The sequence below is a fragment of the Cylas formicarius genome, unplaced genomic scaffold, assembly GCF_029955315.1.
Source record: "Cylas formicarius isolate icCylForm1 unplaced genomic scaffold, icCylForm1.1 PGA_scaffold_10__41_contigs__length_53128322, whole genome shotgun sequence".
Lineage (NCBI taxonomy): Eukaryota > Metazoa > Arthropoda > Insecta > Coleoptera > Brentidae > Cylas > Cylas formicarius.
The window spans coordinates 9,734,086-9,751,880 of record NW_026844214.1 but is presented as its reverse complement, the minus strand read 5'-3'; the positions used below and the strand labels follow the sequence as shown (position 1 = coordinate 9,751,880).

The following is a 17,795-nucleotide window of genomic DNA, read 5'->3' as shown; positions in this document are numbered from 1 at the left end:
CTAGTACAATGCTGGAAGTTGAACCTTATAAACTTTCGGAAATTTTCTGTATCGTACCTGAATTTGAGGGCGACCAAATCTTTTTAGGAAATTTTATAAACGCGTGTGATTGTGCTTATAATATGGCAACGACGCAACAAAAAATTCTTTTAGTGATTCACATTAAAAATAAGCTCCGCGGTAAAGCAGCTCAATTAATTAATTCTAGGAATCCTGATTCATATCTAGAAATAAAGAAACTATTAACTCTACACTTTGGTGATTCTAGAGATTTACCTTCCCTAATTCATGACCTTCAACGTCTTAAACAATTGCCCAATGAATCAACATTAACATTTTTCAATCGTCTTCAAGTCCTAAATGCGAAAATGCATTCATGTGTTCAAAAATCCACCACATTAGGATCCAAAGAGCAAAAGGATGCTCAGATATCTTTAATTGAGACTATGACCCTTAATACACTTCTTACAGGCTTAGAACCTAGATTAGGTCAACTCATTCGTGCTAGTAATCCCACTTCACTTTTAGAAGCCCAAGCAAGGATTCGTCGAGAACTCCAACTCTCATATTTTGAAAATCAAAAATCTGTCAAATCAAATTCTCCTAAATCGCATTCTGCGAATATTCGAACCCCTCTTCAGCAACCTAAATGCACTTTGTGTAATAAAATTGGCCATACTTCAAATCAATGTAGAAGTACGCATCAGCATGTCAATCCAAATTTTTCGCAATATCCACAACGACCTTCTAATTGGTTCCAACAAAACAACATTAGCAACAATTCGAATCAAATACCGATAAAATCTTCAAACTCTTATCCTAAGCCACATTTTATGAATCCAAACCCGCAGCGAACTCATCATGTAAACTCAAACCCGATCTACATCGACGGTTATTCCGGAAATTCCCAGGAATTTTCACATGAAAATTACACTCTTCAAGAAGATAATGAATTTCAAAATCATTATTCTAACCATCCAGAAAACTGCGAACCAGAGCAGGATTTTCAAGAGAGCCCTTACGATATCCCACCAGACGAAATGTCTCCAGACCCGATTTTCGAAATCAATTCCCAAATTCAAATCCTGAATTTAGACAACATGAATCCCAATCTAAACTTTCCAGAACAAAACTTCTGTTAAACCCTCTTCTTACGGTAAATTCTAAAAATTTATACTATATTTTTGACGCTACGCAAAAATTCAAAATATTAATAGATACAGGCGCAGGTATTTCTATCTTTAAATATAAAACCGCTGAAAATTACAGAACACGAGTTAAGGAAAATATTACCATCCAAGGTATAACAAATCAAACACTTTTTATTAAAGAATCCACACTTATTCCATTCACCGATAACGACAAACATAAAGTCTATCTTTACGATCTTGACATCGAATTTGACGGAATTCTCGGTTTAGATTTTCTTGATCGCTACCAATGTATAATCGATTTAAAGTCCAAAAAACTTATAACGAATTTTAAAACAATGCCTTTGCATAAAGTAGGACACGAATCTGTTCTTCCCAAAATTTGTAAAAAACCTGAACAAAATATTCAAAATCGAATTTCAATCGAACCTAGGACCGAAAGAATTTTCAAATTAAAATGTAGTTTAACAAACACAGACGCTATTCTCCACTCTCAAGAATGTGAAAAAGTTAGGTTACCTAATGCTTTAGTTAAAGTAAATAACAAAGGTGAATTTTTTACTACTGTTATTAACGCTAATGCAATCCCAAAAACTATAGATTTTTCAAATTTATCTATCGAACCTTTTAATACAAATAGTAACGAAAAAGAAATAAATAATATTTTCAATTTAAATCCTCAACCTGTTGATAGGCGCGGTATAATTCAATCCCAGTTACGCACCGATCATTTAAACGAAGAAGAAAAAGAATTAATAACACAATTATGTCTTGATTTTTCTGATATATTCTATTTAGAAGGAGATCATTTAAGTTTTACTAATGAAATTAAACATACTATTGAAACGAACAACGCCAGACCGATTTTTACCAAATCATATAGGTACCCACATGTCCACAAACAAGAAGTAAAGTCACAAATCAACAAAATGCTCGAACAAGGAATCATTCGACCTTCCACTTCTCCATGGTCTTCCCCTGTTTGGGTTGTCCCAAAAAAATTAGACGCTTCTATGAAACAAAAATGGCGCGTAGTCATCGACTATCGCAAACTAAATGAAGTCTCTGCCGACGATAGATACCCTCTTCCCAATATTTCCGATCTCTTAGACCAGTTAGGCAGATGTCAATATTTCACTACTTTGGACCTAGCCTCTGGGTTTCACCAAATTGAAATTGATCCCAAGGACGTTGCTAAAACTGCATTTTCAGTTGAAAATGGTCATTTTGAATTTCTCCGTTTACCCTTCGGACTAAAAAATTCTCCATCCACTTTCCAACGTGTCATGGACAACATTCTCTTAGGTCTTCAAAACGAACGATGTCTCGTTTACATGGACGATATTATCGTTTATTCCGCTACCATACACGAACATATACAAAGGTTAACTGATGTCTTCAAACGCCTTCGTGGTGCAAACCTCAAACTCCAACCTGACAAGTGTGAATTTCTTCGAAAGGAAGTAGCTTATTTAGGGCATCTCGTGACTCCAGATGGAGTCAAACCCAACCCTGAGAAAATAGACGCTATTCAAAAAATTTCAGAACCAAAATCACCAAAAGACATTAAATCCTTCCTTGGTTTAGCCGGTTACTACCGACGTTTTATCCCCAATTTCGCTAAGATCTCAAAACCTTTAACTAGACTTCTCCAAAAAGACACACCCTTCGTATTCAATTCAGAATGCAAAAATTCATTTGATGAGCTTAAAAACGCTCTAATACGTGACCCAATACTCATTTATCCAAATTTCGAGGAAACTTTTGTCCTAACCACCGATGCCAGTGCATTTGCCATTGGTGCAGTTCTTTCACAAGGTCCAATTGGAAAAGACCTTCCCATAGCATATGCCTCTAGAACTTTATGTAGTGCAGAGACGAAATATTCAACTATAGAACGGGAACTTCTCGCCATAGTATGGGCAGTTAAACACTTCCGCCCTTATCTGTTCGGAAGAAAATTTACTCTCGTTACTGATCATCGTCCTTTAACTTGGCTATTTTCGATAAATGATCCTGGTAGTCGTTTAGCTCGATGGCGTCTTAAGCTTGAAGAATACGACTATACCATTGTGTATAAGCCCGGTAAAATAAATAAAAACGCAGACGCTTTATCCCGTGTTAAAATTAACCATATTCAAGATTGTGTCGATCTCCAAAAGAAAATTTTTATCCTTGCATCTAATAACGATGACATTCACAACCGACCATCCACAAGTAAAGAAGAAATCGTTCACGATGACAATTCTAATAATTCAGATATCGAAGACGACACAGCGGAAGTTACAGAAGAATACAACAACTTCGCATACCTTCACAAAACCACATCCCTTATAGACTATTCCAAAATAGAAACCTCTAATTCGCAACTTCTCGACAAAAACCACAAAGATATTGTCACTTTCTTTTGGCAATCAAAACTTGATTATTTGCACAACAAAATAATGGACGATATTTTTGAAGAAGATATAAATTTTACGTTTAATAAAATTAACATTTTTTCTAGCAAAACCGTCAAAGGCAGGAAATATTATATAATCCCTCTTCCGTATGACAATGAAACTGTAGTTCAACATTTATTCTATATTTTATTCACAGCTAAAAATGACTTTGATCTTTCAAAACTGTATTGTATTGAAAATAATTTACAACTTCCAATATTAGAAGTATTCTCCTTTATATTTTCCGAAAAGGATATAAAACTAAGAATCTGCCAAGATATAGTTCGAACTCCCGATCAAGATGAAATCCCTATCATTTTAGACCAATACCATTCAGGAAAAAATAATTTACATCGCGGAATCAACGAAACAGTTAAGCGCATAAAGCAAAAATACAATTGGCCAACCTTGACCAAAGATGTCGAAAACTATATTAGAAAGTGCGAAATATGTCAAAAAGTCAAGATCTATCGTAAAAACCTCAACACACCATTAGTTATCACAGAAACTCCTAAAACTCCTTTTGAGCGCATTAACATCGATATTTTCGAATTCCCAGTTCGTAATTACGCCCTTACCATAAGAGACGAACTCACAAAATTCACCCAGGCATATCCAATAAAAGACAAAAAAGCTTCTACAATCGTTACTACCCTTCTTCTCTACTTCCAACATTTTGGAACTCCTCTTAGAATACATTGTGACCATGGCCGGGAATTTGATAACTCCCTCGTCAAAGATCTTTGTCTTTTGTACGATATAAAGTTAACTTTCTCCAGCGTTAGCCACCCACAATCTAATGGATCACTAGAAAGATTCCATGCCACGCTCACAGAAATGATCCGAGCTCATAAAGCCGAAAATCCAAAAGAACACCCCTTTCATGCTCTTCCATACGCAATAATCTGCTACAACAACACAAAGAATAAAACGCATGGTTTTTCCCCTTATGAACTAATATTTGGGCACACTTCTAGTAGACCTCCAGAAATTCTGTATAATGAAGAACAACTCATCACCAAATATATCCGAGACCTAAATAATCGCATGCAGCATTATTACAGAGTCGCGCGTACCCGCACTGATCAACAAAAACAAAAATCCAAAGTAAGATTTGATCAAGCAATATCTAGAAATATGACTAAATATAATGTAGGAGATAAAGTTTATGTTAAGGAAACTCAAATTAGCGATAAAGCTCAGAATAAATTTAACGGTCCGTATGAAATTCTTGAAGTATTTGAAACTTCAGCCACTGTCAAAAATTTAGCTACCGAACAAGTTTCAAAATTTAATTTTGACAAGTTTAAACCTTATTACGATTAAATTAAATTTCTTTCAAGATCTTGGGACTGATCTCTACGGTCGCACCCCAAATCCTCATTACTCCAGTAAATAATACAGTAGGCATCTTATACCATGAAGAAAGTAGTCTAAAAGTATCCAACAACAAATGGAAGCTGCTAGTTTATAAAAAAAAAAAAAAACTAAAACCTCTGCGAGAAACCATACGACATAATAACAAAATACTTTCCTCTCTCACAAAAAATGTTAGACGATTCTTTTCCTCGTACGACAGCCTTAAAAACAAGTATCCAAACTCATTTTAGTCTTCTAACTATAATTGCTGACTCAGTCGAAGAGAAATTTTCAGAAATTACTATCAACACTGAAAATTTTAATTTTAGAACTAAACGCGGTTTAATTAACGGTGTAAGAACTATTTTTAAATTAATTACCGGAAACCTAGACTCTACAGACGGCGAATACTTTAATGAATGTATAAATAAAGTAACAAAATCTTTTAATTCTACAATTTAACCTCTCCGAATCGACGAAGAAACTTTTAATCAAGATCTAACTCAAATTTAAAAATCTCTCTATGATATTTCGGACACCGTAGCATTTTACGAATGTCAAATTAAAACACTTAATCTTTGCGAAAGCTTTACGGAAGGTTATGTATACCTAGAGTCTTAACTCAGCGATATATTAAACTCAATCACGTTCACACGAATCAAAGTTTTACATTGCTCTATTATTTACCCACGAGATTTAGTCATTTCTCTTCAGGAAATTTCAAAATCCTTGACAAAAAAAAAAAAAATAATTTATCACTACCACCCTATACTTCGAGCATTGCAAGGTACGTAGATATTATGGAGCTAGAAGCATTTCAAACTGAAAATAAAATTGTTTTTGTATCAAGAATTCCCTTAATAGAACCTAAAATATACACATTGCATCGTGTTTTACCTATTCCAATTTTGGACAATCGAACACGTTTATTTCATATAATTGCAACAATAATAAAATATATTGCGCGTGATGACGATTCTTTACTCTATGTAATACCTAAAGATCTAAAAAGCTGCAAACAAATTCGAGTGCATTTATTGGAAGCTCCAGAGTACGAGCTAAACACTGTGTCGAAGAATATAAGAACGTGACCTACAAGAGCCACGCCGTTAAGATTCCATATGATTGCTGTTCTCAAATTCCAGTTTCAACCCCCAGAGTTGAAACCCCTGAAACTAATACTTTGCTGTTTCATTTGCAAATGCCGGAGAAAGAAACCGACAATACTCAGCATCGCCGATGGTAACGATCCCCAACAACCTCTGAAGCCAAGTCGAAGACCCCTGCTCCCGATGCAACTCAAATCACTAACTCCGAAAAGACGGACTAGCATCCACCCAGAAGTAACTACCCGAGAAGCTACGCTTTAATTAGTCTACGAAAAGCTGCAGCTAGGCTCCACCTTTTCACTAAATGGGGGAGCTGTTATATCCGGAAATCCTATTGTCCATATGGGTTAAATGCCACCGACCTGCAAGAGTGCAACGATTGCGAAAACGTCGTGTCAACGATATGTCGCAACATCCGCAGCCGTCGACCCCGTCAACGTCAGCATAAATTTATTATAAATACCAATTTCTATTGTAAAACGTTGTCTGATAACATTCTCTCATCACGAGGTTATTATGTCCATTTTTAGTTGTATTTTAACGGTCTGATAACATTCTCTCATCACGAGGTTATTATGTCCATTTTTAGTTTGATTTTAACGGTCTAATAACATTCTCTCGTCACGAGGTTATTACGTCCAATTTCATTTTGATTTTTATTTTAATTTAAAGTTAATAAATATATTTTTTTAAAAAGTTATTTTTGAAAAGTGAAATATAAAATATATATATATATATATATATATATATATATATATATATATATATATATATATATATATATATATATATATATATATATATATATATATATATATATATATATATATATATATATATATATATATATATATATATATATATATATATATTCTCACGTATTGATTCACGGATGGAAAAATGTGATGACACTATATTCCGGGATATCATCCGTTCGTTCGTTGAACTCCGACTGGAATCCTGCAAATCCTGCATCCGACTGGAATCCTGCAAACGTTTCGCCAAAATCTCACTTGGCATCTTCAATGCTCGCGCTCCGAAGTTATATATATATATATATATATATATATATATATATATATATATATATATATATATATATATATATATATAATTTACTGTGACAATAGAAAATTCAATATTATTAAATATTGCCCATCCGTCCATACGATAATTTTTAAATACAAGGGTGCTGTGAAATGATAATGGAATGATATTTAGATGATATGGTCTGTTCATAGATGTAAGAAAGTGACCAATTGCTTTTGAATGGATTATCCAAGGGTGGTCATCAACGTACAATGCAACAAGATTATTATTATCAATTAATATTTAATTAATTAATTATTACCTTATATCTATGAACAGACCATAACTGTTTATTGCGTATTTTCGTGGCCTTATCTGTAAACAAATTCGCATTTTACCTCATAGGTTCCAACATTAAAATAACATCTGTTTCTGTTAAAATCTATCCACCACCAAAACGCAAAAATCTTAGTGTTTTATTTGCGTTATTGTGTCTGTGCATTGTCCAATCATATGGTAATGAGTATTAATTATTATTACATTTCAAATACAGTGTTAGAGTTGTAACAATAAATTTATATATATTTTGTTAAAAGAAGGAATAGTAGTATTAAAATTTTGTCTTTGTTTCTTTTACTGATATTCTAGGTTAAGGAAGGGGTATCGACATAGGTGTTTCGCTAGCGTATTAGACTTTTATTTGGCTATCATTTGTTACAATAACAGGGCTATCGTTGCATCTAAATTTTTTAAGTGATGTCGCCCTCTAGCGGCGATACAAGCAATCGAAATCAATCAACCGAGACCAGCGTTCATGGACTAGGAAGAACCCTTTTCTATTACTACTCCTGATGTTTCAAAATCCGTGCAACCATTTTAAAGTTCTAACTATTTATTTGGAAACATGTTCGCACACCCCCACCACTTTCCCTTAAGAGTTACATTACGAAAAAGAAATAATTCCAAGCATTTCTCTTGGCCGCTATAGTCATAGGTTTTTTTACCCTAATCCTTTACGACAATTACTTTTTGAGATTTGGTTGGCTGTCCTTTTTAATTGGTCATTCGATGCATGACTACAACCATATGCAAGAATTTAACATTTTAAAAAATGTTTATTAATCAACAGTCAAAACAGTTCAACAGTTAGTTCAAAGAAATACCATCTAGCCAATGATGTACACTCAAAAAACCCAAACCGGAAGAAAAATTGAAAGATATTATGTAAAAGAGTCTCCTATTACACTGATCTGCCATAAGTATTGACGAGTATGACAAACAAATAAGTCTACATTGCTACAGTCTGGCCCGAAAATAAAATTTACCTCACAAAATCGATATTTGCTTCAGTGCTTGACGCATTCTAGTTTAGACCTACATCACTGGATATATATGGGCCAAAATAACTCAAACAGCAATCCAAATTTGAAATAAATACTCTCACAATAAATTTAAGCGTCTACAGAAAATAGTATTTTTCTACTCCCGTCTGTAAATTGCCTAATTACACACCGATCTAGAGTGCGGGAAGCGTCACTTTACCACGTCAGTTTCGTTTCCCGCGGATCTAAGCCTCTTCGAACATTACTGGGATTTTACCGCACGGAATTTGGGAGCAATCGGATATTTTCGGAGATGTTTCCCACGCTTTGAATTTTGACGTTTCTCAGTGGACCCAAAAACTAAGGGTCATAGAAAAAGTATAGTATGCAACACGTTCGGTAAATTTTTTTAACTCATCCGTTTATTAAAAACCCGCTCCGCTCGTGTCAAATAAACTCGTGAGTCAAATGCCGTTTACCGCACTTCTTGCATAATATACTATTTTCCACTCCCGTCTGTAAAATGCCTAATTACACACCGATATAGAGTGCGGGGAGCGTCACTTGAAAAAAGTTTTTTTTTTTTTTGCTATGAACGCTGCCCTGAACAGATTGATTTAGATTTTCTTATTTTCTGAATAAAATTAAATGAAACGACATCACCTTTAGTGCAAGAGCAAACCAAATAAGAATAGAACACGTTCGTGAAAACCACTTTTCGAAATCTTTTTCCTAATCTATAATATAAGAAAAAGAAACAGAAATTCGAAATAATGTTGAATCTTTGGGAATTTTTATTTTCGCTATTTTAGCAATATATATATATATATATATATATATATATATATATATATATATATATATATATATATATATATATATATATATATATATATATATATATATATATATATATATATATATATATATATATATATATATATATATATATATATATATATATATATATATATATATATATATATATATATATATATATATATATATATATATATATATATATGCCGTTTACCGCACTTCTTGCATAATATACTATTTTCCACTCCCGTCTGTAAAATGCCTAATTACACACCGATATAGAGTGCGGGGAGCGTCACTTTACAACGTCAGTTTCGTTTGCAACGCATAGTTTGAATTTTGACGTTTGTCAGTTCTTTTGCAGTTTTTGTTTGCAAAAATGTACCCAAAACTAATACACAGAAAAATGTTTTGCAATATATCAGACAATTTAAATACTACGTCCCATAAGCTACAATTAAAATCTAGTGTACTAGTCAGTAAGTGAAGTGGCATTTGTAATTTAAGTTTCCTACAGAAATTTTACATACCGTTGGTATGAACTTTAGTGGTTCTTACAGTTTTTATATTAATATCTTGCCAGGACCACTTGTATGATTTTCAAATATCCATGTTTCATCAGTACAAACAAAACAAAATTGAACGTTAGGACCTGCTTTTTCTTGCTTGTTCGATCTTAAAAATTCAATATTTTTAAAAGGTCTATCCCTGGATAATTTTTCTTCTAATTACAGTTTTTTTCTTTAAATAAGCCATTTAATGATCAATCAAGTTAAATAAATAATGTAACGTTTTAAGATTGTGTTTATTCCGTTGTTTATATGACATATGCAATAATACATCTCTCTCTGTCTAACATACACAGTTAAAAAGAGACAATAGCAGAACCCATCGGAACGAATAGGTTTAATGGCAACTAGTGAATATTTTGTTTAAATGGTACGAAATTTAGTAATTATTTTCAATTTGTTAAATTTTGATTTTTTTCTTGACGGTCGTAGAGTATAGTATGGTATAGTACGGTAAACTAAAATGCCGTTAACCTCTCTTGTTGCATACTATACTATAACCGACTATGATGATAAAAAGGTACAATGTTCTACCAAAATATAGACTGAGGTTGTTCTAAACATATTACGATATAACTATAACTCCATTCGTCATCATATGAAAAAGGCGTTAAAATGTTGAAACAAAATTTAAACATTCGAAGAGAAACGAACAGTAGGAAAACTGCAGCTATACCTGTTGTAAAATGTTAGAGAAACTGTCTTTTTCAAAAGGACTATACTGTAGGAAACAATTTTTCGGGGAAGAATTCTGGACACTCGCAAATTCCTGGGAGATATTGTATTGGTCTATATCGTTCCATTAACTGCCGAGGAATGTGCAAAAGTCTGTCTTTCGTCTTTAGATTGTTCTGCGGTAATAAAAATCGTTAAAGCCTCTTTACTCAATATTCAATATCCTCAGGTCAATATTATATAGATCTAGTGAACTCTATATCCAGATCCTGTGAAGAAGTATGAGTAGCCAAAGTTTTAAATTCGATCGTATATATTACTCCCACTAATTTTCTATTTTTGGTTGGTCATTAAGTTCATTCATTTCCATTCATGCATCAAAATTCATTATTTCTCCGAAACTGGAATAGTATATTATGCAATAAGTGACTCATGAGTTTATTTGACACGAGCGGAGCGCAGCGGGGGTCAGAATTGACAAACGTCAAAATTGCGGTAAAATCCCAGAAATGTCCGAAGTGGCTCGGATCTGTCGGAAATAAAACTGACGTGGTGAAGTGATGCTTCCCGCAGGCTAGATCGGTGTGTAATTAGATATTTTACAGACGGGAGTACAAAAAAATTATTGTTGTCTGCATTAGATATATCAAACTATTCATAGGCAGTGATAACTTTAAAATCAACGGACCCCGCAGGTTGTCATCCTCAGTTTCCGTTATGAATTTATCAAACGTTTATAATAACAAGCAAGCACGAGTATTATTTTAGCCGTTGGGAATAATAAATCATCATTACAGAACTAATTTCGGCAATTTGTTTAGGGATTAGTTTTTAATTACACCTGTTTTACTGCAAGGGCTTGATTAAAGGGACCATGAAAACGGGACCAGCTATCAATATTACGAGCATTTTTGCCGCCGTCGTAAAAAGCATTTAGTTCGTGCCGGGCGCCTCAGTTATCCGCCCCTTTTATATCTTCATTTGAAACCTTTTTAACAAGCTCCAGCGAGTTTTATTTAATTTTCCATTGTTGAAAGTGATTTAAAGTCTCAAATGAAATATTGTTAAACATCTAATGAAACCCCTTGATTATGAGGAATAGGGAAAAGCTTCTACACCCAGCGGTTGATTTTGGTGTCACACAGAACACGATTATTTTTTAAGTGATAATGATTTTGAAATTCCTCAAAATTCATATACCTACTATATATGTTGCAGACTAAATAAAATAAATTTCCTGGTATTTCCAAATACCATTCGCGGCACTAAAATATCTATTGCAAAAACACGAAATGATGCTAAAACGATAATACATTATAAAAGGGAATTCGATATAGAAAGAAAAACTTTTGCACCTACAATAACTTATATATACAAAACATATCGTATGGTTCAAAGAAGTTTATGGAACGTGTTACTATACTTTTCCTACGACCAATAATTTTTGTGTACCATAGCAGCAATACAAAATACCATCAATGTTTTAAATATTCCAACCAATGAGTAACGCACCAGAAACACTCCTAGTTACTGATTACAGTGTTTAATAATAGAGCATTTTATTACCAACTGAATATTTACATAAATAATTGAATAATACATTTAAACAAATCACGAAAACAAAACGTTTTAAGAAGAAATATCAGACAATAACACCCGAGTCTAGCCCTTGGTGTGCACTCAACCATAATCAGTCATGGTGAAAACTTCCTGATTCCAAATTGAGAAAATGAAATTAATTTCGATTCGATTTTACCGCACGGCTTGAATTTTGACGTTTGTCAATTCTGGCGGACATGTCAGTGAATGCATTCGTGTTGTTTTGCAAAAATGTACCCAAAAACTAATACACAGAAAAATGTTATGCAATATATTTAAAATTAAATTTAAATACTACGCGCTATAAGCTGCAATTAGTGGACTAGTCGGTAAGTAAAGTGACATTTGTAATTTAAGTGTCTCACAGAAATATTACATACCGTTCACATGAACTTTAGTGCTTTTTACAGTTTTCATATTAATATCTTGCCAGGACCAATTGTACGATTTTCAAATATCCATGTCTCATCAGTACAAACAAAACAAAATTGCTTTTTCTTGTTTATACGATCGCAAAAATTTAATCCTCTTAAAAGGTCTATTCCTGGATGATTTTTCTTCCAATTACAGTTTTTTCTTTAAATAAACCACTTAATGATCAATTCTAAAAGTTAAATAAATAATATAACGTTTCAAAATTGTGTTTATTCCGTTGTTTATAGGACATATCCAATAATAGATCTCTCTCTGTCTAACGTACACAGTTAAAAAGAGACAACAATAACAGAACCGATCGGAACGATAAACGAATAGGTTTAATGGCAACTAGCAAATATTTTGTTGGAATGTATGAAGTATTATTTTTAATTTGTTAAATTGTGATTTTTTCATGACGATTTCTTCTCCTTACTTTCAAATACTAAATTATGCGCCGGTCAAGCATGCGCATAGTGTCAGTTGAACAAATCGGCTTAGTAGCCACACCTTTGTTAAACTCATGACTAATATTGCATAATATACTATTTTAGTTATTCAATTTTCATTAACCTGTTTTGGGTGTAAAAGTGTTTAATATAGATTTTATGTTAACTATATAAAATTGATAAGTTCATAAAACGCCAAACATTTTTGAAGTATCTGACGTGCATCAAACTTTTTTCTAAATGTTATGAACGTACTAAAAATAAAGCGAAGGAATGACAATAGTTGTATATAGTTTGTGAGATTTTATGTGTTCTTAGTTTAAAATCAGTATTTGGCATAGAATACATCGTTACCCAAAGAATACCAATAAATCCCGTTGAACATTAAACAATTCGACAAGTTTGGTGCTAATTAAACCACAAACTACTCTACGCCAAAACCGACGATATTCTACGCAATATTGATGTTACGGTGTAGCAACAACAAATTAAGACGCTTCGAACTTGTCTGCCACTTAGCCAGATATAATAAAGAGTTTTGGCTTACGGGAAATTTGGAGAGCAGACAGAGACAATTAACATGCACTCGTGTGTACATACGTCGTTGCCTAACTGAATTTATCCTTGCCGTTGCTTCGGCCAGGATTCGCAAAAAGTTTAGTCGATATTCGCGTTGTTTGTTTAAAATGTTAGTTCAAATCGCAGAATTTACATGTTAATGTTAAATTATTCAGAAACTTGAGTTCTGATTAACAAACCCGAAATATACTATTCATATTGGGTGTTATGAAGTTCGGAACTGGGTTACGTGCTGCAAGTATATATTATTCAATGTAATGGTCACGACCACTGGTGGCCTAGCTTAAAATGAGAATTTAATTTGCGGAATCCTAGATAGACACTCTATTTTTGAAATTTTGTTGCTGGTAATTTAGGCAGCGCTATGTACTTATTAACATTATTCTCAAATTTAATTTTAGGTTAATATTGTGGATATCCTGAATTCCCATAATTTTTTTAATAGCAGTTGCAGAAACATCTGATTGAATACTGACTTTGGACTTTAGCTGGGGAGTATATCGATCTCGCTATCGATTAATTTTTTAATATTTTTAAAATACGAATCTGGAGTTTTATTTCATGTTTTGAGAAGACATTTAATTTGTTGTATCACTCATATAACTACTACCTACGATGATAACACAAGCACTTTGGAATCAACATTTCAATTCTCGTTAACAGATCGACAATTTGACAGTTTTTGACAGTATATCCTTAATATATGCCAGGAACTCAGGGAAAAAACGAGTTAAGTGGTTTAATTGATTTGCGAATTTTGTGCTACCTAATAGTCATCAGTTAAAGTTTTCGCCTGCTCTAACTAACCCAAAAATTATTAGTCTGGTAATCTTGGAGATCTTCGTTGATTATTTCAATTTATTGTTTTAATAACAAAGTTATGTAGTTGATAACTACCCAAACAAATGTTAAAAACAATGTGGATATTAAATTACTTTTCGATTATAAGACGTGCTACCTCAAGAAAATTGGCCAAGAACAAGAAATAGTTATAACCGCAAATTTCACGTTCAATGCAAAGGATTAAAATAATAAACTTATGCTTATTAAATTACTTAAGAAATTTTTAACAGTCGAGTGATAGGCTCCTGAGACTGAGTTTCTTTTAACACAGCATGTATAATTTTTGTCTTTGTTTTTGTTTTTTTCCAAAATTCTTCCAGATTTTCAAAATTAAAAAATGTTAATAAAATTGGTGTGCCTCAGGGCGAGATTACATTTGTGTGCAGTAGAAAACGAACGCTCGAGCCAGTAAAATTTCTCACAATAACCTGCAATTTGCGCCATTTTCTGTCGAATTGAGGAACTGTTAGCAGCCATGTTGGTCGGGAGTTTTTAAATGATTCGCGCATATCTATACTAAATGTCACTTCCCAGCATTTTTTATGTTGACTTCAAAGAACCCGTATCAACGGTGTACAGGCAAGGCCTTCATACAGCTGTAGCTATATGGGTAATTCAAAATAGCTAGATTGATAATATTGTAGCCATAAGGATGGTAAAAATCGATACGTATAGGAAATTAGCATTACTACTTGGAAATCAAAAAGTGCAAGTTTTAAGGATGCCAATTTTCGCATAAAGCATTGCCAAGATTTTTTGAAATGCCACGTCAACTTAGCACTTACCGGTGATTTAAAAAACACACTTAGAAGTTTGAACGCATGAAATTAGCATTACCAGGGATTAAAAAGAAAATGCGACAAGGAAATATTTTTGATGGAAAGAGAATCCCGGCAATCCAGCGGTTAAATTTACAGTAGACCTCTTTCTGTCTCTCATCTCGATGACATCGTGCATTGGCTTGTTACAGCTAGTCGTGATCTGGTCTATCCATCGAGTCGGAGAGAGTTGGTACGTGGTCAACGTCCCTCCACCTTGCCTTGAATGATCAGTCTTTCCATATATATGTCCAAAATATTTCAGTTGTTTTTGTCTGATTTTACTGGAAAGCCTGTTGGTAATATTAAGCTCAATTACAATATTATGCGTTCAGTCCATGTCTGAGACTCCGCCAATACTGGAAGTACCAGTTGACTAGCCGATTTTTGATGGCTCTTGAAATCTGACGAACTTGGTCAATTTCCCATCAGCTACCTTTGCCAAGTTGCACCTGCACTTCACTTCTTGTTCCGATGTGCCTGTGTTTGTCAATAGTAATCCCAGGTATACGTATGACTTAACTACTTCAAAGAGGCCAATATGACTTATATTTGGATGGCTGTTATGTTCCCTATCAATTATCATGATCTTGGTTTTTTTATGTATTTAGTTCCAGATCGAGCCTATTGCTTTCGGTTTCTACCCTGTTAACTAAATTGACTAATTCTTGTCGACTGCTATCGATTAGTGCTGTATCATCTCCGAAGCACAGATTATTTATTTTTTGGTCATTTATTGCAATGCCTCCTGACAATGTTCCTAGCGAGCTTCTCATGATAGGCAACAGATCTGCTAACCCGTGGCAAGGCAAATATTTTAGTTTTTGCACTAGTGCAAAAAATACTTTGGGGTGTAATTTAATTATTTTTAGTCTTATTTCGTTTTGTTGTCGAACGCAGAAAAGATATTGTGTGCAAAAAGTGCAAAATATTTATTTGTTCCATTAGGCATGCTTCCTGCAATAAATATACACTTTTTGAACTAGTTATACAAATAACTATGTATTTAAAAATCGACACGATATTGTCTTTCTTTATTAGAATTTATGTCATTTTAGAATTTAATTATTTGGTAAAGTTCAGTGGCCAATGAACTCTTTAAATGAAACTTGTTAATTATAACTATGCCATTCTGCATTATATTACGTTCGTGCGTGGATAATTTTTGATACGAAAAGCGCAATCCGTAAGAACAACCGAGAGCTTTACGGCACATTTTTACGCTGAAATAAACGGAGACAATGGGAAAAGTCCAATAAAACAGTGTCTGTTCGGCATTGTGAAATATATCGGCGGTTGACGACGCGCCTGCAAAACTGTTTCCGGTCGATTGCCCCTCGGAATTGTAGATTTTTTTTTGTTCCGGAAAGAAAAGGTCAGAGATGCGAACTTCCGGATTTGTGTTACATTTCATTTAATTTGCCGGCGACTAATCGAAGCGGCACCGCCTCTCCGTGGGCTTAACTGCTTAATGCGTGACTTCAATATTTAGAATAAGCCAACAACTATTTTGAAATTTCCTGAAGGGTGCAATACCCTACCAGGGGTGATCCGTCACGAATCACCAGGATGTGATCCTCAATTAAACTAGTGAAAATAATGATAGTGGGTCAAACAAGCTTTAGTAAAATTTCGCTCATTAGTGAGATACAAATTGTAAAAAAATTAATTCCCGAAATTATGATTTCTCGACAATAGAATGCTCTAGTTTTCACTTTATAATCTTACTATTTCATGCCATTTCATTGCTTGTACCATTCTGTTACTTCTTTTGAAGATTGTGACGATTTCTTAATCAAGATGTACATTTATTTGGAGATATTAGCATTTTAATACACTCACCATCGCAAAAAATCGGCCACTAAGAACTGCTTCCGATTTCAAAATTGTTTTCCCTACTAACCGTTCTTTTGAATTTGATGATCCTCTTTTGTGAATTGTAGATTCTTTCTTCAGTTTGAAGTGTTTTTTAGCAAATTGCTAGATAGCATTCAACTATGCCAGCTAAAATTAGCAGTACGTTATTTCTAATTCAAATCAACAGTAACTGAGCTTGCTTGAAGCGGTTCCCGAATCAATGGGGTTTTTGAAATCCGATTTCTTTCTTTTCAGTTCGTCCACTGTGGGTAAAACTGGTAGGGGAAAATAGGCCCCTGTCTGCAGAGAACACTTATGAACTTACCTGCGAAGTAGTTGGTTCTCGTCCAAAACCAACTATTACTTGGTGGAAGGGCAGTACGCAAATGAAAAATACCAGAGAAACAGTAAGTCCTTCAAATTCATTTATTTTAATTTCATGAAAAAAAAAATGTATTTGAGCTGTGGCAAAACAAATCGAGGAAGAAATATGTTGGATTCATTCTCCTGTCTCGCAAGTGATCACGTATCGCATGTTTTCATAAGCCACTTCTGTTATGAGACCTGTAAAATTTTAAAATGTATTGAAGAAAACGTTTATTTACCAGCATCCAGATTTTTTTTTGTTAATTTTAATTTGTTTGCCTGCTCAACTAATATCGTGACTAATATAAAATGTTTGCTTCCATAAACCTTTTTCGACATTATTTATCCTCCTCCATGAAAGTTCCAAAATTTGTTTGCTGAATTTCGTTTAAAGAC

The 17,795-nt window shown here is 33.6% G+C and overlaps 1 protein-coding gene across 1 annotated transcript in view; it reads left to right on the top strand.

The window, feature by feature from the left end:
- The window catches only part of LOC132708254 (synaptogenesis protein syg-2-like), a 284,014-nt gene that overhangs the window by 152,175 nt on the left and 114,044 nt on the right, over positions 1-17,795 (top strand). Inside the window, exon 4 of the mRNA XM_060680448.1 lies at positions 17,289-17,440. Within this exon, the coding sequence (XP_060536431.1) occupies positions 17,289-17,440 (152 nt within the window). The remainder of the gene's footprint in view (positions 1-17,288; positions 17,441-17,795) is intronic.